This window comes from Podarcis pityusensis (genome assembly GCF_964106645.2).
Source record: "Podarcis pityusensis genome assembly, chromosome: 3".
Classification (NCBI taxonomy): domain Eukaryota; kingdom Metazoa; phylum Chordata; class Lepidosauria; order Squamata; family Lacertidae; genus Podarcis; species Podarcis pityusensis.
In genome coordinates this window covers 8170141-8193975 of record NC_138026.1, presented here as the reverse complement: position 1 = coordinate 8193975, position 23835 = coordinate 8170141, and the positions used below count along the sequence as shown (strand labels likewise).

General features: G+C 44.0%; 1 protein-coding gene and 1 long non-coding RNA gene across 3 annotated transcripts in view; one reads left to right on the top strand and one right to left on the bottom strand.

Annotated features, from left to right (window-relative positions):
* The window catches only part of LOC308473752, a 77019-nt gene extending 58047 nt beyond the window's left edge, over positions 1-18972 (bottom strand). Inside the window, exon 1 of the long non-coding RNA XR_013984283.1 lies at positions 17994-18972. This is a non-coding gene — a long non-coding RNA (uncharacterized lncRNA). The remainder of the gene's footprint in view (positions 1-17993) is intronic.
* COG6 (component of oligomeric golgi complex 6) overlaps positions 1-22930 on the top strand; it is a 35452-nt gene extending 12522 nt beyond the window's left edge. Inside the window, exons 9-20 of one of the 2 annotated variants that reach the window (XM_080999131.1) lie at positions 1287-1415; positions 1507-1598; positions 2614-2678; positions 3916-4007; positions 5295-5412; positions 8893-9024; positions 12219-12386; positions 16000-16107; positions 17346-17399; positions 18980-19059; positions 19967-20147; positions 22756-22930. In XM_080999131.1, coding sequence (XP_080855257.1) covers positions 1287-1415; positions 1507-1598; positions 2614-2678; positions 3916-4007; positions 5295-5412; positions 8893-9024; positions 12219-12386; positions 16000-16107; positions 17346-17399; positions 18980-19059; positions 19967-20114 — 1186 coding nt within the window. In that variant the 3' untranslated portion in view covers positions 20115-20147; positions 22756-22930. Of the gene's footprint in view, positions 1-1286; positions 1416-1506; positions 1599-2613; positions 2679-3915; positions 4008-5294; positions 5413-8892; positions 9025-12218; positions 12387-15999; positions 16108-17345; positions 17400-18979; positions 19060-19966; positions 21818-22755 lie in introns of those variants that run through there. The other variant, XM_080999132.1, reaches the window with a different exon arrangement.
* The last annotated feature ends 905 nt before the right edge of the window (positions 22931-23835 follow it).

Genomic DNA, 23835 nt, shown 5'->3' with positions numbered 1-23835 from the left:
CAAATGGAACACACTCAGCAGGAAGCGGAACATGTTCTGCTTCCAAGGCAAAGTTCACAAACCAAAACACCTACTTCTTGGTTTGCAGCGTTCTTAATCCAAGTTGTTCATAAACTAAGCTGTTCTTAAACCAAAGTACCACTGTAGTTGCTTATATTCCCGTATTTTCTAGCTTAGGTGGTCATTTCCCATCTGGAACCGCAGATGATTAGCTCATCCACACAGAATTTATTCAGGGAACCTATTGTCTTTTGAAACAAACCACCAGTTCCTGTGTTGGGAGGCTGAGGCATGGTACCGACCAATTTCCCGCCGTGAAAAGTATTCTCAGCGCTCAAGTGGTGAATTATTCAGACAGCTTATTTCTGTGCATAGCATACTTACCATATTTTTCGCTCCATAAGACACACTTTTTTCTTCCTAAAAAGTAAGGGGAAATGTCTGTGCGTCTTATGGAGCTAATGTGTGGTTCCTGGAGCCGAATTGCCCCGGGGGGAAAAGCAGATCATGCTTTTTTTTTAAAAAAAAAAAGAGGGAAGTGGGTGTTGAAACAAAACCACTGATCGTTTGCCGATCGGGGAGATAGATAAGGGACACTAGAGATAAAGGAAGCTGCCTGGGAGGGGGGAGGTAAAGACAGCAGACTTGCAAAGGAGGGAAACAGGAAGACTAAAGCAATAAGGAGAGAAATTAGAAGAAAAGGAGGAGCAAAAAAACTGCTCCAGCTAAGGAAAAGACACTTAAGGCAAACAAGAGGGAAGGGAGTGTTGAAAGGAAGCAGCTGATCAGTGGGATCGGAAGAGAGATAAGGGACTCTAGCGGAGGCTGCCTGGAAGGGGGCGAGGTAAAAGCCCATGGATCCTCAGGATTTTTACATTGGGTCACCCCAGATTCACCATCAGATCACGTAGCATGTCCATGGCTAGTCTGCACCAAAAAAATCACACATCCACTGTTTCCTGGGGCTGCAATGGAGCAAAAATGTGGTTACAAAGCACGGATCCACATGGATCCTCAGGATTTTTGCATTGGGTCACCCCAAATTCACCATCAGATCACACGTCTGTGGCCACAGCAAGAACCACAAAAATCATACATCCACTGTTTCGTTCAAAATATTTTTTTTCTTGTTTTCCTCCTCTAAAAACTAGGTGCGTCTTATGGTAAGGTGCGTCTTATGGAGCAAAAAATGCGGTACATTCCCATAAAGCAAGGCACCTTAATGATTGTAATGGCAGTATAAAGCACATGCATTTTAATAAAGTGCCCCTTCATTTCCACTGCAGATACACTCTTGATGAGTTTGCAACAGCCAGAAGAAGTGCTGTGGTCCGTGGTTTTATCGATGCTCTTACTAGAGGAGGTCCAGGAGGAACCCCCCGGCCTATCGAAATGCATTCCCACGATCCTCTGAGGTACAGCAGTCACGGAAGCGTACACTGCATGGTGGTTTTGCTGCCAGAATAACCATTTAATGCAGCAGGATGTTTTGGTTTTTGGTTTTAGATATGTAGGAGACATGTTGGCTTGGCTGCATCAGGCTACTGCTTCAGAAAAAGAGCATCTGGAAGCCCTGTTAAAACATATCACTACTGAAGGTATTGCTCAATTTCAGGAAATGTGTGTTTTAAATCAGTTTTTATTAGTTCTCATACATATATCACACATTATTCAACTTAACCAAACAATTGTTTTGTAAATTCCCCTCTCCCCCTTGGCTTCCCTCCATTTCCATTTCTGGTTTGTTAAACCGCTTGTTGCATTCTGCTGCATATATATAGTAGTATATTATCACGTTGTTGTCTTTCTTGTTCTCTCTAATTACATTATATATGTTTATTTAAACCCTGCCATAGAGTCCATACTTTTACTTTGTTTCTGCGAGTATGTTACAAAAGGTTCCCATTCTTTTCCAAAGTCACCATTATCTTTTTCACGCAGTTTATCTGTCAATTTTGCTAATTCTGCATATTCCATCAACTTTTCATGCCATTGTTCTTTGGATGGTATTTCTCCCATCTTCCAGTTTCGTGCTATTAAAATTCTTGCTGCTGTTGTCGCATACGTAAATAGTGTCCTCAATTCTTTCTTCACATCTTGTCCTAAAATACCCAGCAGAAAAGCTTCTGGTTTCTTTACAAATGTTATTTTAAACCTTTTTTTCAATTCGTTATAGATCATTTCCCAATAATTTTTTACAATCTTACATTCCCACCACATAGGAAATGTGTATTTGGAATCTCCAGGGAAAGATGTAGGTGGCGATAAACATCTGCCAGTGTACTTCAGCAGACATTTGTTCTGTGTAACTGGGGTATGGGGGCATGGAGGATTGTAAAAAAAGCATTGGCAAGTCCAAGGTGCGCACAGAGAAATGTGGAAAGTAAATGAGTTGGATTTGGGCGGTTTTACATACATAATCATTTTATTTGTGTATTGACTTTCCATAATTATAACCATGCTCAAGGCAGCTTATAGCATGAGGGGAAAATATACACAATTCTCACAAAATCTGTGATGTGTTAGGTGTTCCTTTTTTCAAGGGAGCGTGTGGTAATGGGAAGCATGGTTGCTGAAATACCTCTGAATAACTCTTGCTGTGTTTCCTTTCAGGAGTGGAAAAAAATATGCAAGAAGTGATTGGACACATCACAGAAGGCGTTTGCCGGCCCCTGAAGGTGGGTGGAGTATGTTGGTTTATGTGTGCCCTTGGAATAGGTAAAGGTAAAGGGACCCCTGACCATTAGGTCCAGTCGTGGCCTACTCTGGGGTTGCGGCGCTCATCTCGCTTTATTGGCCGAGGGAGCCGGCATACTTCCGGGTCATGTGGGTCATGTGGCCAGCATGACTAAGTCGCTTCTGGCGAACCAGAGCAGCGCACGGAAACGCCGTTTACCTTCCCTCCAGAGTGGTACCTATTTATCTACTTGCACTTCATGCTTTCGAGCTGCTGGGTTGGCAGGAGCAGGGACCGAGCAACGGGAGCTCACCCCGTTGTGGGGATTTGAACCGCCGACCTTCTGATCGGCAAGTCCTAGGTTCTGTGGTTTAACCCACAGTGCCACCCGCGTCCCCATTGGTTCATTTTCCCATATAGTCCTATAAACAAAGAGTGGGAAAAGCAAGAAAAAGCAGGACAAAACTTGTTGGAAACTTGTCCGTTGTTTTCGTTATATATTTCATCAAAACAATACTGGCTTCTTATTTCCCTAAATTATTTCGTCATGATGAATTTTCCAACCTCATTTGAAGCAAAACTTTTATCGTTTCGTGCCTCAAGTTACTGGTCCCAGAAAAACAGGCATGATTAATGGGAGGGCCAAGACTGCAGCCCTGGTTTCCTGCTGCTGAATACTGGGATGGGGCAGGGGCAGGATGAGGGCATCAGCAGAACCAATCCAGCAGTTCTGCTGCCGCACCCATACCTCCCAACCCCCACCCCACCCCTAATGTCTTACCTGCTTGAAGACAACATAAAAAAGGTAAAGGGACCCCTGACCATTAGGTCCAGTCGTGGCCAACTCTGGGGTTGCGGCGCTCATCTCGCTTTATTGGCCGAGGGAGCCAGCGTACAGTGTCCGGGTCATGTGGCCAGCATGACTAAGCTGCTTCTGGAGAACCAGAGCAACGCACGGAAACGCCGTTTACCTTCCCGCTGGAGCGGTACCTATTTATCTACTTGCACTTTGACATGCTTTCGAACTGCTAGGTTGGCAGGAGCAGGGACCGAGCAATGGGAGCTCACCCCGTCGCGGGGATTCGAACCGCCGACCTTCTGATCGGCAAGTCCTAGGCTCTGTGGTTTAACACATAGCGACACCCGCGTCCCTTTTGAAGACAACATGGACATTGTCTTCATAATGGGATGTGAAAGATTTCTGCATAACTAATGTTTGTGTCAATCTGTTTTCTCAGGTTAGGATTGAACAGGTGATCGTAGCTGAACCAGGAGCAGTCCTGTTGTATAAAATTTCTAATCTTCTCAAATTTTACCACCACACCATCAGGTAAACGGAAACAAAAGAGAAAAGCAAATTCCTTGCTTTGCATTACAGTGTTTAGAATTTAGAGTTGGTTTTGCGTTGAGGAGGAAAATAACAAAGTCCTAGTACTGCTTTTAGTAAGTAAGAAATCTTAATTTTATTAAAAAGATAATCTCTATACTATTTATAACTTCTATTTGGAAAAAAATATTCTGATGTTATCACAACAAAACCCTTTCGATGTGCTTTCAGTTCATTTTGCTCCTTGTTTAAAATTACACCCCTGGGCTCCTGCCCTCTTCAAGCAATGATAGTACCATGATGCTCAGCTTCCGAGGCAACTAGTCGGACCATAATTGGCCATTAGAAGAAGCATCCTTTTGCAAAACACTCAGCTTTGAAGTTGTCCTGTTTTTCCAGTTTTCCCTCAGAATTTCCAAAAGGAGAATAGAATCACGTCAGTTCACTTTACTTCAAAGCCATGTATTCATTGATGAGAGCAAGTACATGTTCCACATCGTAAAGGACATTAAACCAGCTGTTGTACATAAGGGATATAAGTTATGGAACTCAATAATATCAGCATCTAGCAGAGCCATAGGAAGCCTCGGGCCCTCCCTATGTTGTAAGATTACATCTCCATTCAGCTCCAAGCAACATAGCCAGTAGTCAGGGATGATAGTAATAATCCAACAACATTTGGAAGGCCACACGCTTCCCACTCCTCAGAGTTTCATGGCCTCTTGCCTTTAAAGGTAAACTGACCCCTGACTGTTAGGTCCAGTTGCGGATGACCCTGGGGTTGCAGCGCTCATCTTGCTTTATTGGCCGAGGGAGCTGGCGTACAGCTTCCAGGTCATGTGGCCAGCATGACTAAGCAGTGCACGGAAATGCCGTTTACCTTCCCGCTGGAGCGGTACCTATTTATCTACTTGCACTTTGACGTGCTTTCGAACTGCTAGGTTGGCAGGAGCAGGGACCGAGCAACGGGAGCTCCCTCCGTCGCAGGGATTCGAACTGCCGACCTTCTGATCGGCAAGCCCTAGGCTCTGTGGTTTAGACCACAGCGCCACCCGTGTCTCCTCTTGCTTTTAGAGAACGCCTAAAAGCACCAGGCAATATATAGGTTTCCTTTACTTACTTTTTCAGAAGGCATTTTGTAGCATTTTTAAGTATCATTTTGTGATACTTTTTCAGAAGACATTTTGTAGCATTTTATTGGGCTAAATAGCTGGACTTTGATATACAGTATGTCTGCTTTGGTTATGGTGAAATTTCTTACTGCCTCTCTTTCTCTCTCCCAATTTCCAGTAATATTGTGGGGAACACCGCAGCCATGCTGTTAACTACAATGGAAGAGATGCATGTCTTGAGTAAAAAGATATTCTTCAACAGTTTGAGCCTTCATGCAAGCAAACTGATGGATAAGGTCTGTTTCAGGGGTTAGTCAACTCTCTCTCCCTTCCCTACTTCTGCAGTTGTAGGTTCTGTAGCATTGTCAGTGGATCCTCTGTGCAGGTATCAAGCTTGGAAGTCCAGGTTCTGTACTATCGAAGTGATCGCCAACCCTGCTGTTGGCTTTTGCATTTCATCTGTGCACCGTTGCCTTCTTAGCACCATGTGAAACTCCGTTGTCCATCAGCACCCTTCGCCGCCAAGTCCCGCCTATGCTGCTCACCAGACTTCTCTGCCCTTTCCTCGTTCTTCACCTTCCCCCTCCCACTGACCAATGCCGTTTACTTCAGTGCCACCTCAAATCTGGCGCTTAAAGCCTTTTGCACTAAAAGAAGTGGAATGAGGCCACTGAGTGTCAAACTTAGTATACTTTGCTAAGGAACACCTACCTGAAATGAAAGCAGGTCAACAAATCAGTAAACTCGCACTGCATTTATTTGCATTGGGACACGAAAGAGAAAAGGTTGCCAGTTATTATTCTCTAACTGTTACTACTCAGAGTTCATACATTCTGGTGTAGTCTGTCACTGCTACGCCATGTTGACACTTGGGATCATAGTTGCTGTTACCACCATTGCTGGTCCACAGTGGTCACTATGAAAATCCAGCAAGGTTTTTACAGCAGTGGTCTAGCGTGCAAGGTGTTTCTCAGTTCTGTCCTGGTGCGAGCACCAGAAATCAAGGCAGGAGGTAGGGAGAATCCTTCACCCTTTCGTAGTCCTCTGTTTTTGGCCCTGATACGCAAAAGAAAGCTGAGTCAGTGTACTGGATTTCTTGCTACTTGCCCTCGTCCCTGCATGCACTCCCTGGCACCTGCTCCCTTTTTGAGGCATAACTACCGTATTTTTTTGCTCCATAAGACGCTCCTAGTTTTTAGAGGAGGAAAGGGGGAAAGCCCCACTTTTTTGAAGATCAGCTCAAAGTTGTGCAGCTTCTTTTGCAAAGGGGAAAAATCCTGTTTTTATGGGGTTCAACTCACAGTTCTGCAGCTTCTTTAGGAAAGGAAAGGGAGCCGTTTCTACAGTTTCCAGACAGATAATCTAATCAGCCAGTCACATGTCGCTGGGGAAACAAACAGCCTCTGCCTGCAGAACATTCAACAATGGAGGCCTGGGCAAGGGACTTGGGCCAGAAAGGGAGCCTGCGATTGACCACACATTCGCTCCATAAGGCACACAGACATTTCCCCTTTTTACGAGGAAAAAAGTGTGTCTTATGGAGCGAAAAATACAGTACATTTCAGATGGTTCAGTTGTCAGCTGCTTCTAGTTGCTGAGGGTCCTGGTGACCACCCACGAGCTTCTCAGAGTACATAGGGAGTCTCACGGCAGATCAGCCAATTTTAAGGAACAGTTTTAGGCTTGCAGTAGACACGTGTGTGGTGCACAATTCCACCAGGACAATTCCCCACATTAAAACATTGGCCAAGTGTGGCTCTTCAGCAGTTTCAATTTCATTCTTCATGGGACAATGACAATAAAGATATCGTATATCATTCACGTGCATCTCCTCAGCTAAGAAATTCACACAGATTTTGTTGATGGACTGTTCAGGATAACAGAGCAGTTCTCATATGCACTGTGGACAGAGAGCTGTGGTTTTCACTCACCCAGCATCTGAAAGTAAGGTTGAACAAACACCTGGCCCACACGTCAGAACGAGACCTTGGCTGGAAAAAAAGAGAAGAGGATCTTTGCTGGTGGTAAACAATGCAAAGGGATTAGGTTGTAACGGAGCTATGGAAGGCAGAGGAGCTGGATGTGGCTCTCACCCCCTTGAAGGGATGCCACCATGGGATGGACAGACGTCTGATACATGGTATAGTACACTGATGTGCTTCCTGTATGTTGTCAGGCCCACAACATGCCCTTGATATAGGGAGTTTCCAAGCTCTTTACATAGCAAGGTTCATGATGCTCAATCAATCATCCATAATAATAATAATAATAATAATTTATTATTTATACCCCGCCCATCTGGCTGGGTTTCCCCAGCCACTCTGGGCAGCTTCCAACAAAACACTAAATTCAATAACCTATTAAACATTAAAAGCTTCCCTAAACAGGGCTGCCTTTAGATGTTTTCTAAAAGTTTGGTAGTTATTTTTCTCTTTGACATCTGGTGGGAGGGCGTTCCACAGGGCGGGTGCCACTACCGAGAAGGCCCTCTGCCTGGTTCCCTGTAACTTGGCTTCTCGCAGCGAGGGAACCGCCAGAAGGCCCTCAGCGCTGGACCTCAGTGTCCGGGCAGAATGATGCCCCAGACACAACTGCATCCATTTGGTTAGGACTTTCGTGTGCATGCACACTTCTTCAGATACACTGAAACAGAAGTCACCAGACCCTTATCTGTAGTGGGAGGGTGGGGTTGGGTTTTTCTCAGACGGGTAGTAGGAGATGGGTGATTGACTCAATGGGTATGGTAAACCTGTTGACGACTGTTAACGACTTCATTAGCCCTACAGGAAAAAGCAAGGAATAGTATGCAGATGACCAAAAATAGCTTTAGCGTATGTAATGAGACAAGAATCCAATATCTCTATTCAGACCAGGTCTCTCCATAGTTATCATAGACTCATAGAATCATAGAGTTGGAAGAGACCACAAGGGCCATCGAGTCCAACCCCCTGCCAAGCAGGAAACACCATCAGAGCACTCCTGACATATGGTTGTCAAGCCTCTGCTTAAAGACCTCCAAAGAAGGAGACTCCACCACAGTCCTTGGCAGCAAATTCCACTGTTGAACAGCTCTTACTGTCAGGAAGTTCTTCCTAATGTTTAGGTGGAATCTTCTTTCTTGTAGTTTGGATCCATTGCTCCGTGTCCGCTTCTCTGGAGCAGCAGAAAACAACCTTTCTCCCTCCTCTATGTGACATCCTTTTATATATTTGAACATGGCTATCATATCACCCCTTAACCTCCTCTTCTCCAGGCTAAACATGCCCAGCTCCCTTAGCCGTTCCTCACAAGGCATCGTTTCCAGGCCTTTGACCATTTTGGTTGCCCTCCTCTGGACACGTTCCAGTTTGTCAGTGTCCTTCTTGAACTGTGGTGCCCAGAACTGGACACAGTACTCCAGGTGAGGTCTGACCAGAGCAGAATACAGTGGCACTATTACTTCCCTTGATCTAGATGCTATACTCCTATTGATGCAGCCCAGAATTGCATTGGCTTTTTTAGCTGCCGCGTCACACTGTTGGCTCATGTCAAGTTTGTGGTCAACCAAGACTCCTAGATCCTTTTCACATGTACTGCTCTCAAGCCAGGTGTCCCCCATCTTGTATTTGTGCCTCTCATTATTTTTTTTTGCCCAAGTGCAATACTTTACATTTCTCCCTGTTAAAATTCATCTTGTTTGTTTTGGCCCAGTTCTCTAATCTGTCAAGGTCGTTTTGAAGTGTGATCCTGTCCTCTGGGGTGTTCAGTTTAGTAATAAGTTGTCATTTGTTTTGTAGGTTGAACTGCCGCCTGCGGATCTTGGCCCAAGCTCTGCACTGACTCAGACCCTGGCTCTGCTGCGGGAGGTTCTAGCATCGCACGACTCTTGCGTCATTCCTTTGGATACCCGCCAAGCTGACTTTGGGCAGGTAAATTTGGTTGAAATTGCAAGGAGCCACAGCAACTTGAGGGAAGGGCTTTGGGGGGATGGGATGACAGAAACCGTGATTCGGACAATTAAATTCCACGCTAGGTTTCCCAATGGAAAAAGAGGAGAAACACTGCTGGATCCGTGGCAGTTTCTAATTATAGCAGAAGTGGAATTATTTTGCGTAGATCAGGATCAAGAATAGACAGTGGTGAGCAGCTCCTGCAGTTGTGTCTGGGGCTCTCCTGCGAGAGAAAACATTGTTTTATGTTTGGCAGCAGAGATGTCTAACAATGTCACATGGGTAGATCATGTGACCTAGCCCCCACCTCACCTCATTGAGTGCTGAAGACTCCTCCTCTCTCAATTATTCTCTGTTTTTGCACAGGGAAGGTCTTCTCCTTGCTGGCTATCCCTTGACCTCAGGCCTTACCTTTTCCTGTTTACCTCATTTTAAGCGCCATCTTCGCTGTTTCTCTCTTTTTTTTAAAAAAAGATATTTATTGAGATTTTCAAAATATTACAAAAAAGAGTAAAAATAAAATAGAGGCAGAAGAGAGTACAAAGGATAAAAATAATTGACAAAATAGAAAAAAACAGAAAAAAACCAACCCCTTCCCACCATATACGAAAAAATTCCAAATGAGAAAAAATGACAGAAAAAAAGAAAAATGCAAAAATCACAAAACTTTAAAAACATTTAAAAACAAATTCATTATTTTCAAATCCTTAACTGTCATTACCTTCTTTCTTAGACCTCCTCCTCCTCCCTTTCTTTGTATCCTAGTTATTAATTATCCCAGCAAATCCTTGACCTTATTTTTCTATAATAAAATAAACCTTAACACTTAAAACTTAAATCTTATCCTTACCAACTTCTCATAATCATAATATTCTTTCATAATTCTTTAAACATCTTTGCTAAAGCCAAGTATTTTCATTCCAACATTTTCCTATCATTCATCAATTTTATAAAACAGTTCTAATAGTAGAAAAAAGAGGTATAAACAGATCCAATCTTCATCCAGCGTCCCTTCCTCCTGGTTCCGGGTTTTGTCAGTCCTTATTCCCGTCATTCTAGCCCATTAACCTGGCAACCTTATGTCCGAGGCCCTCAAGTCTCTTCCATGACCCTTCCGCGGCTCTTTTTCATATTTGTAACTGTATTTTCCCTTGTCTCCTGCTCGTGGTAACTCCAGCTTGACAATGTTTTTAACCCTTCTCAACAGATCAGCCCCTTTTCCATGTTCAACAATGAATTCCATGTAGTATTTAAAAGCATGTTTCAAAGGCCCTCCAAAATTGAGAGCCCCCACAGTCCCAAACATCTCACGGCCCGTTGCCATATTTGAAAAGTCCAAACATCCCAGCATAGGGGGGTCAATCCAGCCCCCCATTTCCAAACCAAGCCAAACTTTTCCTTTCCAGATATGGCTTTTTCCAAGTTCATTTGTCAAATCCAAAAAATCATATTCCTGTTGGGCCTGTTCTGTCAAAACACACTCCTGATTTAATGTCAAAAACTCCTGTTCTGTCAAGACACACTCCTGATTTAAATCCTGAGTGGGCTCCACGTATTTTCCCACTGTCTGTTCAAAGTTTCCCACTGCCTGTTCAAAATTTCTAGTCGAAGTTGCCATCCAATTCACCTTCTCGTGTAATTGTTCCAGTAGGTCGTTTGTTTTATAGAGAGCATACAACAAGGCTTCTGAATACATTATCCTACAAGGTCAGATACTTGTTCCCACGGTTGTAATCTGTAACAGCTGTCGACTCCCTGGAGTTAGTTACAGTTTCACAGTTACAATTTCACAGACTCCCTCTAGGGGGAAGACTTCTATTCATTCTTGCAACAAAGTTTCCTTTTTTAAGATACTTTGTCCATATATAATCCTTTAAAATGCGAAAGGGAACAGTGGAATCACTAGGTTTCTCTTCTTTTAGCCATCTGTCAAAAACACTTGTCTTTGGTTAATGAACTTCACACGTCAGTCCTGACAGCCCGCTCCAGGATCAGGACGGAGGAAAGTTACTTCACTTTAAAGTCACTTTAAACAGTCCAAAAAGATCCCCCCCTTCTCCTGCTGTCGAAGGGGGGTTCCACAATTTTAAATGGTGAAATCCAATCTTTTAAAAGCGATTTCCTGAGCTCTAATTTAAATTGCCTTTGCTTTATTCTGTTTACAGAAGAACGGAAGGATGACTTCCTGTTTAGACCTTCCCGTTCCGTACCAAATTCAAGTAAATTTTTAAAGTCCTGATTCTTTCCTACTCGCAAGTCCTTATTTGATGTCCAATTGTTCAAAGTCTAAGTACTCATGGGTGCTTATTTTAAAGTCCAAATTGTCCCAGGAAAAAGGCAGCGCTCTCCGGCAACAGCTATGCGGCTTTGCTCCACGGAAATAGCAGTTGACTCACAGCACCGCGCCACTTCCCCCTCTTCACTTCGGAGCCCGTTAGTGGGTTCCTTAGCGGGTTGGGGGGGCGCTAAAGGTGCCCGCCGAGTCCCATGGTCACAGGCTTCATCCGCCTGTGATTTTTAAGTGGGTCCCCGCTTCGCCGTAGCGGAAAAGACCTGTTTTCCGCGGAGCTAGTCCCTCCAGTTCAGAGGGAGTCCGCCATTGCCGGTGGCGCCACCCCGGAAGTCTCATCTTCGCTGTTTCTCTTCTGAGCAGTCTCAGCTTTATTCTGTGGCCCTGTGACGTGACCCTGAGCTTGGATGTCCACTACGCAAGGCACCCCAGACAGTTGCTTGTTGCGTGTTGCATTGAAAACCAGGGAGCTGCAGCCTGCCTTGTTGCTGTGCTTCTCCTGATAGGAAGCTGTTGGAACGTTTGGTTTAAATATCCATCTTCCTTGTAATTCGAACCTGCCTTTTTCTCAGAGCAAGGTTTGGACATCATAAGCAAGTATCACCAATTGCCTAAGCTGTTGCATCTGCATCGGGGTGGCAATGACTTGCGCAACTTCCCTGTGCAACATCCTTTTCAGACTTTTAACAAGCCAGCTGACTGTGCGGTAGACAGCGCAAGTGGCTGGCAATGCTTCTTTGTAGCGCCTGAAGCTCCTTTCGGAGGCAAATGCTGTTCCCCCTGTTTCAGCCTCATTACTCCGCTTTGGGAGATGTAGAGAAAGGGGAATGGATAAGAATTCTCACCAGTTACAGCATTTTTTGCACGCTCTTCTTCCTCTTAGGTTCTCTCTTGTGTGCTGGATCCCCTGTTGCAGATGTGTACTGTGTCTGCCAGTAACTTGGGGTCTGCTGACATGGCAACTTTCATGGTGAATTCGCTTCATATGATGAAGACAACGCTGGCTCTGTTTGAATTCACAGATAAACGGCTAGAAATGTTACAGTACCAGGTAAACGTCCAGTCAACCTCCCGATGTTTCCTTTGCTATTAAACATTAACAGGGAATGCCGTATGTTTCTGTGTACAGTGGTACCTCAGGTTAAGAACTTAATTCGTTCTGGAGGTCTGTTCTTAACCTGAAACTGTTCTTAACCTGAAGCACCACTTTAGCTAATGGGGCCTCCCTCTGCCACCATGCAATTTCTGTTCTCATCCATAACAAAGTTCTTAACCCGAGGTAATATTTCTAGGTTAGCGGAGTCTGTAAGCTGAAGCGTATGTAACCTGAGGTACCACTGTATTAGACAAGGATTTTTTGACTCAAAGATCATGTAAGAAAACTGGGATTGTCCAATACACAGATAGTGGCATGGGGGTGGGGGAGAAGCGGCGCGCTTGCCGGCCAGCCAGTTGGCGGGAGCGCAACTTCCCCTGATGCCGCAGCGAGCGGGAAACACTCCCTAGATTGTTTCCCGCACGCAGCAGCATGGAGGAAGTTGCGCTCTCACCAACTGGCTGGCTGGGGGGAGCGCAACTTCCCCTGACCTAGGTAGCGTTTCCTGCCCGCGGAGGTGGGGGGAAAAGCTCAACAACTTTGGTCCATCTCCCCTCATTTTCTTAAAATTGAGTCTCTAAAAATAAGGGGGGGGGTCCATATACCTGGGAGTGTCTTATAGATGGAAAAATACGGTAAATGTGAAACAAGCTCCTCAAAATGTGTATATCTTCACAGCTTTGTATGTAAAGTCAACATACAGATGTGTACAACCACAGAAACGTAATTTACGGGAAGCTACAACAAAACAGAGGGACGCGGGTGGCGCTGTGGTCTAAACCACTGAGCCTTGGGCTTGACGATCGGAAAGTTGGCAGTTCGAATCCCCGCGACGGCGTGAGCTCCTGTTGCTTGGTCCCTGCTCCTGCCAACCTAGCGGTTTGAAAGCACGTCAAAGTGCAAGTAGATAAATAGGTACCGCTCTGGTGGGAAGGAAAACGGTGTTTCCGTGCCCTGCTCTGGTTCACCAGAAGCGGCTTAGTCATGCTGGCCACATGATCTGGAAGCTGTATGCCGGCTCCCTCGGCCAATAAAGCGAGATGAGCGCCGCAACCCCAGAGTCGGCCACGACTGGACCTAATGGTCAGGGGTCACTTTACCTTTACCTAAGACAAAACAGCAGTAGTGAAGCAGGTAAATGCTTCACCCATGCCTTGCAACACAAGCTCCTTTTTTTTCTTTGCATGAAGGAAAGACAACACATACAAACTACGTATATTTTTCCTCTGTGTTAGAATCGTTATTTTTAAATGCCCTCCCTCTTAATGTTAGGGTTAGCTGATTTTTTGCATTTCCTAGTTTTTTCTGATAAAGTCCTGATGAGGCAGGGATCCAGTGGAGCTTAGCAAAATGATAGACAGGTACAATCAGGCATCATTGTACAGGGTTGAGAAGTGATGCTTGAGATGCAGAGTTCACCAGACTATCTTCTCCATGCATTTAAATTTGCCAAATCCTATTTATAGCAGCTGCCCCTCCTAGAGCCTTGATACGCTTTGTTTCGATGGGCAATGCATATTATGTATGAACAAACGGAGTGAGACGCCGTTCTCCAAATGCACCCTTATTGCGAAAGTGGATTGGATGGATTAGTCTCAGTTGTTGTTCTTTAGTCGTTTAGTCGTGTCCGACTCTTCGTGACCCCCTGGATCAGAGCACACCAGGCACTCCTGTCTTCCACTGCCTCCCGCATTTTGGTCAAACTCATGCTGGTAGCTTCGAGAACACTATCCAACCATCTCGTCCTCTGTCGTCCCCTTCTCCTTGTGCCCTCCATCTTTCCCAACATCAGGGTCTTTTCCAGGGAGTCTTCTCTTCTCATGAGGTGGCCAAAGTATTGGAGCCTCAGCTTCAGGATCTGTCCTTCCAGTGAGCACTCAGGGCTGATTTCCTTCAGAATGGATAGGTCTCAGTACTGTTCCCAAATTCCATCCTTTTTGGGAGATGGTACTCCTGTTCAAAATCTGAGTGAGGTTATTTTTATTTATTTAATTAAATTCGTACAGTACTTGATTGTAAAATAAAAATAAAAATCTCAAAAGCAGTTTACAAAAGATAAAACAAGAAAATCAAGAAATATTTACTATCGTACTTTGAAAAGTTAAAATGCGAAAACAGATTGAAATTATCAAATGGGTATGTATGGTTCTGGAGGTGGATTATGCCCATATGGGAGGGGGGAAAGGTGATGTATGTGCCAGTCCTCCATCTGTTTGCAACTCATCACAAAATAAATCCTATTTGGCCTACTTTGCATATAACAGTAAGCCAAAACATGGCTTAGCAGCAAGGGTCAGCAAACGTTTTCAGCAGGGGGCCGGTCCACTGTCCCTCAGACCTTGTGGGGGGCCAGACTATATTTTTTTGGGGGGGAAATGAACGAATTCCTATTCCCCACATATAACCCAGAGATGCATTTTTTTTAAAAGCACACATTCTACTCATGTAAAAACATGCTGATTCCCGGATCGTCCGCGGACGGCAGTTAGAAGGCAATTGGACCAGATCCAGCCCCCGGGCCTTAGTTTGCCTACCAATGGCTTAGCACAACAAGCATGGGCTCCATGTGAGGAGATTGCAGCCTCTTTAACTCCTCCCTGGTCATTTTGAAACCATGCTACCCTGAGCCTAAAACCATGGTTTGGCTTGGATTTTCATCCAGATCAGGGCTCATGGCTTGACTCTTTCCAGACAAACCGTGAGCTGTATCCAAGCTTTACCATATGGTTGACAACCTGTGGTTTGTCCGGGAGAGCTGAATCATGAGTCCGGGGGGGGGGGTTGTTTGGCTTTTTGCCTTGGGGCCAGTCTAAACCCCTGGGCAGCAATGGCAGAACTTAATGGAGCATCACAGCCCTGCCAATTGCACTAACCAGGTTGGGAGGGTGGGTGGGTGTGGCAACGCATCTTTACTATGCTGGTTTCAGATCCAGGACCTTTCTCTTCCCACCCCATTTTCCCTCCAGCAGTAGCTTCCATCCACCTGTTGGTTGTGAATATGCATTGGAGCGTTCACTGCTCTGACTCCCCAATGGGCAGCAGCCACTCAGACCAGCCAATGAAAGCTGGTTCATCTGCTGTGTAGGGGCAGATGGAGGGAAACCTCTGTTTCTTCCAAATCTTTAGTATGGTGGATCAAGTTACAGTGGACCCTCCGGATACGAACTTAATTCGTTCCGGGAGTCCTTACGTACCCCGAAAAGTCCCCAACACGAGGCGCCGCTTCTGCGCACGTGTGTGGCGTAATAGAGCGCTTCTATGCGCAGCCCGCAGAGTGCTTCTGTGCATGCACGCACGGCGAAACTCGGAGGTATACACACTTCCGGGTTTGACGCGTTCACAACCCGAAAGTTACGTTATCTGAAGGTAACATAACCCAAGGGACTACTGTATTATTTTTATTATTATTGGCCCATATGTAATGCGCTTTGAATGCACTTAATTTCGTAACATAGTCAAAATGCTTCCATTGCATTCAGTGACTTTTCTTCCGAATTGCTTTTGTCAACAAGCTGTTTCTTCAGTTACCATTCCGATAAGTAAGAAATGTCTTCCTTCCGTCTTTTAGATTGAAGCGCACTTGGATACCCTTATAAATGAGCAAGCTTCCTATGTATTGAATAGAGTGGGCCTGACTTACATCTATAACATTGTACAGCAGCACAAACCAGAGCAGGTAAGCAATAATTTTGGGGAGAAATGCGTATAGTCCACTTTTGTTCCAAACGGTGAGTAAATAAAACTGTTGTGGTGCAGTTAAGATGTAATCTGACTTATGTGTCAAGGGTAGTGATGTTAAATTCTCGACAATAATCTTTTGGAGAATATTCTCGATTAATGAGAATATTAGAGAATTTTCATTTAAAATAGAATATTCCTTTTAATGCATTGGAAATGATATAATTTGTTAATATACATGTTTATTCATGGGTAAACTTGTTCAGATGACAACCAAAAACTGTACAGATACTTTTATTCAACGGGGCAATGCAGTGAGTTCACATCTTTGATTTTTTGCACCAAGCTTGAAATTGAAAATTCAACGTGAATGACTCACGTTAATCACTAAGCCTGCCGCTAACCGTATATTTACCATCAACTTTGAATTCTAATTATGTTGAGTATGTATGAAATGTAGCTTTTAAAGGAATGTAAAAACAACCTCAGGTCCGCTACATGAGTACGTTCTTTAATAAGCATATCTACAATGAGAATAAGGTCACACCAAAATAGAAAAAAGGCTATTACATATAGTTCAAATACATACGAATTCAAATGTTCATCAAATTAAATGAATAGCATTTTTTAAACTTAAAAAAAAAAATTCTGTAGCTCACATTTCAGAACTGGCAATGGTGAATGACACAATGCCCAGTAATGTAACTGGATCAAAAAAATCATTATTCATTACTTACACTGGCAATATCACAGCTTGACTTATTATTTACTAGATTTTTTAAATGTGGGTTGTAAAACTGATTCTTACATTAGAATTTACAGTTTGTGGAGAGAATTCTCCGGAGAATTTTCTAGCAGAAAATATTCTCGAGAATATTCTCATGCTTAATTTTTAGGGAGAGAGAGTGTGTCTAATGTAAACACTCATGCACACAAAATCAGTACAAGATACATCACATGGGTACGCTGATCAACTGATCAAATACGTTGAATTGCAAATACACATTTACTGTATCTGGATGAGAACCAAAGTGCTACTTTGGGCTTTGGGGCATCATTTTCCTCCCCAAGCCCTTTGAACAGCAGAAAAGCTACTATTGAAAGCCCCCTCAGTTTCAAAAGGGGCTTGCTGTTTGGCACAGAGGTGCCTTTTTTTTGAGATACACATACCAACGGCACTCATTAACAGTGATGGTTAAATATTTATTTATTTGCTTATCATTGCTGTGTTTTTAGGGTCCCTTGGCAAATGTACCCAGTATGGATTCCATGTCATTAAAAGCTGCAATGGTAAGATACTGGAATTTAATTTGTAGCTGTATTTATTTTTTTTAGGTGGGGGGAAGTAATTATTAAATAGAAACCAGGGCAAGAGGAGGTGGGGGTAAACAAGGAAGCAATGTATCCTTTTTTCCAATGACATGTGCTTTGGCTCAGTTAGGGTATGGGGATGATAGGGGTATCTTCATAGTCTCAAGAAAGTTTAGAACTGAATGACTTGCCTCTCTTCTAGCTGTTCCACTCCAAATCAATAAATGGGGCTGTGAATGAACCTTGAAGTATGCCCTCCTTATTATTTTTTTGCAAAAGTTGAGCCAAATTGTGCATTCGCTTTGGTTTTATTTTGATGTTTTTCAGAACAATATTTTCGTTGTGCTAAGAGGCCTGATACACAGCAACATTGCATGAAAATTAAACTATCCCATAAAGTTTTAATGAGACACCACGTTGGTGCAGATAACCGAAAAGAATGTTGGCTGTTTATTTGTGTGGTCTTTTTGACACAAACCCTTAGCACAGAAAATTGCTTTGACTAAAGCGAGCATATTCAGTGGTATCTTATGTATCTTATGTATCTTATGTAAGGCCATGTAAGAAAGATACCGTATTTTTTGATCTATAAGACGCACCAGACCATAAGACGCACCTAGTTTTTGGAGGAGGAAAACAAGAAAAAAAATATTCTGAATCTCAGAAGCCAGAACAACAAGAGGGATCGTTGCACAGCGATCCCTCTTGCTGTTCTGGCTTCTGGAATAGCTGCGCAGCCTGCATTCACTCCATAAGACGCACACACATTCCCCCTTACTTTTTAGGAGGGAAAAAGTGAGTCTTATAGAGCAAAAAATACGGTACTCAGCAAATTCTATTCTGGTGTAAGGTTCTGTTGTATCATTTTGAAATATGTCCAAAAGTTGTTTCTAGTAATTGATAACGGTGGCATTGGTTTAATTTGAGCAGCTGAAATAGATCAGGCTTCCTCAACCTCAGCCCTCCAGATGTTGTAGGCCAACATGATCCCTAGATAGCAGAACCAGTGGTCAGGGATGATGGGAATTGTAGTCTCAAAACATCTGGCGGGCCGAGGTTGAGGAAGCCTCTAAATAGATGATAGACTTGCACACATGGGCATTAAGAGTTAGGGTTAAGGAGCAGGGGAGAAGCAGACACAAGGAAGAGGGGCTCCTGACAGGGAGGACAGGCTAGGATACACAACCCTGCTTCCCATCCTCTTGTGCATGACTAGCCCTCAAACTCAGACCTCCATCATAGATGGAAATCAAGTGGAGCAGGTAGCCGTCTCCAGCTGCCCATAGTCCCATCCTCTTTGCTTCCCTTCTCCTTTGGTGCCAAATTTAGACACGGAGCTCAACGCATCACTCTGAAACACCTCAGGGCTTCTCCCAACCCCTGTAAATAAAGGTTTGTGGTGGGGTCTGGTTTTCATAAGGATCACAGCAGGCAGGGAGGAGAAGGTCAACCACCCCAGCCACAGCCATTAGTTCCACTATGAAGCTTCTCTTTTGATTCCAGAAAAATTGGGTGAGATGCTTAGTGCCTAATGCCTGTTCTTCTTCTGTTTGCGTTAGGTCCAGTTTGATCGTTATTTGTCGGCTCCCGATGGGCTGCTAATGCCACAGATAAACTTTCTTCTAAGTACTACTGTGAAGTAAGCGTTTTGGCTTTGGGTTTGATTCTTCGGTTGTAGTTTCTGATCCAAATCAGTTGGTCCCTTACCTTTCCCGCCCCGACAAGGCCACAGTGATCCATGCGACGGTCACCTCCAGGCTTGACTACTGTAATTCGCTCTACGTGGGGCTGCCCTTGAAGCTGTCCCAGAAACTCCAGCGGGTGCAGAATGCTGCAGCGAGGCTCCTCACGGGGTCTCTGCCATGGGAGCATATTCACCCAGTTCTTTTCTTGCTGCACTGGCTCCCGGTGGAGTACAGGGTCAGATTTAAGGTGCTGGTTTTGACCTTTAAAGCCCTTCACGGCCTAGGACCCTCGTACCTACAGGACCGCCTCTCCTGGTATGCCCCACGGAGGACCTTAAGGTCCATAAATAGCAACACCCTAGTGGTCCTGGGCCTTAAAGAAGTTAGATTAGCCTCAACCAGAGCCAGGGCTTTTTCGACACTGGCTCCAGCCTGGTGGAACACTCTGCCTCATGAGACCAGGACCCTGCAGGATCTGATTTCTTTCTGCAGGGCCTGTAAGACAGAGTTATTCCGCCTGGCCTTTGGCTTAGAATCAATTTGATTCCCTCTCCTTCTTTCTTTTTTTCCTTTCTCCTCCTGTGATGAGGCTGCATTTTAATGTTTTAATGTTTGACAACCGAGGCATGGCTTGCAATTGGTTGCAGGAGCTTCCTGCACTCAGCGGAAGCTGCATCAGACGTTCAGCTTCCAAAAAACATTCAAAAACCGGAACACTTACTTCCGGATTTGCGGCATTCGGGAGCCAAAAAGTTCTGAAATGGAGGCGTTCGGGATCCGAGGTTTGACTGTACTAATTTCTGCAAAGGTGCAGAAGTATGCAAATTTTGTTCTCAACACTGTGTTTTTGTTTTGTTTTAGACAGCAGATAATAAAACTGTCCACGGAACTAGTCTGCAGAGCCTATAGCGAAGTATATTCAGCTGTAATGAATCCAGACAATGGCTATAAAGATCCAGAAACAATATTGCCCAGATCTCCTCATCAGGTTCAAGCACTTCTCTCCTAACCTTAGCCAAAATGGAGTTTCTCACTGTTTAAGGTCAGAATATTTTCATGCAAGTACAAGATAGGCAATGGCTATTTCTTTCTGTTCTTGAAATCTTGGTGGAAGTTTGGGTGGATGTATGCTTGGGCTACAGCTGTGTACAAAGTTAGTCTGATGAGATCCCATTGACTTGAATGGGATTTCTGCTGCCTTACTATGTGCAGTACTGTAGACATAATGGTAGACAGAGACAAGAGGAATTTTCAGATACTAAATTATTTTCATGTTGTTATAAACATGAAAAGGGCTTCTTTGGGAAAGAAAGAAAATCCTCGTTAATTATTTTTTTTATGATAAATTCTGTACACCCAAAAAGTTTCCAAGTTCTAGTGACTTAGTCAATATTGGGTTTTGTTCCACCATTCTTCCGCTAACAGTTTGGAGGAAGAGATACCAGCGTTGCGAACAAAGGGAGACGGTTTGGATTGGATAAGGGACGAATGTGTGGGTGCTTCGATGCATTGCTTTCTGTCATGGATACTCTTAGCAAAAATAAAAACCCAAGTCTAATCTTTGAAGATGTAATTTATATCACTGGCTAAATACTATTAATGTATCCGTTACCCAGTTGATGGTTGCCTGGGAGTAAGTCCTGTTGAACGCAGTGGAACTCACTGCACTGTTAATAATGTAAGCAAGCCATGCTCCATCAGATCCACATTGGTCTGTGACACCTCATGATATCCACATTGGTGACTATTGCACCGTGGAGAATCAGGAAAGTGTGTATACAAACCTGACTTTAAGAAACCTGAAACTTAACCTGCCTGGTAAATACCATTCCCCTGAGGCTACGTGTCTTTTTAGTTTGGTGTTTGTACTGATTGGAAAAAGTGAATAAAAACAACAACACCATTCCCCTGAGGGTCTTTCATTGATCATTTTATAGAATCATAGATTTGTAGAGTTGGAAGGGACCCCAAGAGTAATCTAGTCCAGCCCCCTGCAATAATTATTCTTGATCCTCTTGGTTGTAGTCAGAGCCGTCTTTCCCATAGGGCTTAGTGGTGCGTTGCGCCAGGGCGCCGGCCTCTCAGGGGCACCCCAGCCAGTGGGGGAGCTGCGCAGCTTTGCCGGCGGCTTCCCCTTTCCCTGCACGCCTGCCAGCTGCGCCCTGTCAACCATATGGCTGGCAGGCATGCAACTTGCCTCCCAAGCCTCAGCGGGAGGAGAGCGATCCCTGCAGAGGCTTAGGATGGAAGCTGCGCCCTGCCAACTATATGACTGGCAGGCACGCAGTTTCCCTCCCAAGCCTCTGTGGGGATTGCTGTCTTGCAGAGGCATGGGGGAGAGTTGTGGCCCCCCCATGGCCGGCAGTGCGCAGCTTCGCGCCCCCCCCATCTGTGGTAATTTGGGGCGCTGGGCGGATATTTGCACCCCAGCGCCGCATCTGCTAAAGATGGCTCTAGTTGCAGTCCTGTACACAATTACCTGGGGGTATGGTCCTGCTGAACTCATTGGGGCTTGCTTCAAAGTAGCCATGCATAGAATTGTACTGTTAATATCAATTACGTTTCTAGGGTTGTTGAACACAGAGAAATCTGCAGTTGGTATTTTAATTTAATTTATGGGTTGGGTATTTCCAGTTGTCTTTAAACCTGATCAAATGAACTAACAAATGTTTCATTCACCGGATCAATGATTAAAGTAAATAAAACACATAACCGTGTGTCTAATATGTCTGGAAAAACTATAAAAAAAACCTTAGGAAGGTAACCTGGTAAGTGCTAGTTTAGGTACCTGTGGGAAAACACACATGGGTAGCTTCAAAATTTAGAATGTCAAGAAATTCACTTTAATAAGTAATGCTGCTTAAAAGTAAAAAATACAATTTCTCCCACTTGTTGCCGGTACACCTAGAGCTGGTTGGTTCCAGATATTTGTTCCAAAAGGCATATGAACATTTGCTGCTTCATGGAATCCATTCCAATTTTTAAAAAAATTAGTTTTGATTGGGGTGAACTCCCTTATCTCCTATTGCTCCCAGGATGGGCTCACAAGGAACAAGGTGCATTTTCACTATCAAAACACGACTGTGGGGTTATGTGGACACTGTTTTAAGTTAATAGTGCCACCCAACTGGCATCAATGCACCGTTTGGGTACTGTCGCCACTTCTAATTCATTGGATCTTTCCGCTCATTTTGCAGTGCACAGAGTACCAGTTTAATTTAATATCAGTGCCGTAGACCTGATCAGCTTCACTTTCGTAAGCCAATGAATAGCTTTTAATCTGGTGAGGTCAGGAGGATGATAATAACGATGACGATAAAATTAATAATAGACTTCAGGGGAAATAAAGAATGTTTCCTCCACTTTCTTTGGTTTATATGTGTTTCCGTACAGGGCCTCCCAGCTGTTGGAACAGTGGAAGTTTTGCCTTTGTCCGCTGTAGGATGTTGTAAATAAAATGTTTTTCTGAACTTTGAATACCAGCAGTGGGCATAAAGAATTTCTAAAGAGGCACTGACGTTACTGGAAGCAGATTTGGCACTACTAGTGCAAAGCTTATCAGCGTTCGAGGGGCCCTCTAAATACATTTGTAAATGACTAGCATATATGGAAGTGAGCAATTTCCTGTAAATCAATGTACTTTGCTTTAGACTTTGACTTCACAACACGACTACCCTTGAAAACAAACGACACACTCATTATTTTTGACCTCAGCATGAAGAATCGTATGCTGCTCTCCCCTCTCCCATCTTGTACTAAGAGGAAATTTCAATTAAACTTCAATTAGACTAAATAAATGGTATAAATGGAATACCTGAAAATATAAGCCCTGGACAAAATAAGTCTTTGGATGCCTTAATTAATAGCTAAAGAACAAATGCTTTTAAAGGTAAGTCAGAAATTAAGAGCTGTGTGGTTGCTTTTGACTCTTCTGTTCCACTCCTGCTCTTTGAGTTTCAACAGGGGCTTATTCTGTCCATTAGGGGAAGGAAAATGCAGTCAGCGTACGGCTATAAACATCCAGCAATAAAATGAAGAGCCAAAGCCTATTAGCTTTCCTGAGAGCAGGCTAGGGTTCTTTTCCGGTAGAGGTACACTGCTAGATACTGTTCCCATATAGTTCAGGAAGTCAGTGGTTACGTCAGCTTGCATGGATAATAGGAGTTCAAATAAAGACCTCGGCATTTTTCATCCATTTAATTTGTTTATTTTAATGCCATCCCAGAAGGCTGGGGCTGGCGAATGGAAAAAGCATTGAAACCTGCGAACAATATAAACAAAATCCGTTTTCGGGCACTAAAATTACATGAAAATTCACTAACCTGTCATCAGCTTATCCCTGACCCACACAAGCCAGCACAAAGAGATAAGCTTCTGAAATATGCTCTGGCCTGGAAAGCAGCCAGTTTTCCTGGAAGTGGGTGTTCCATAAACAGAAGATACCTCTCGGTGCATTTTCGCTGTTTGAACATGGAATCGTTACAGGGGCAGCTTCGATCACCCTGGGATTGTGAAGGAGCCTAGGTAATGGTCCCGAAAGCGTCTAGACTGCTTTAGGGCTTTAGAAGATCAACAACAGAGCCTTGAATTGGATAAGAAATGCAACAGGAGCGCATGTGTAATATGCCCTCAGCTTCCCTCCTCTTTTAGGAGACAAAGAACCTCACTGTGTACTGATTGAAGCTTCTAAGCAGCCTATGATGACCAGATAACAAATATTAAAATGACCA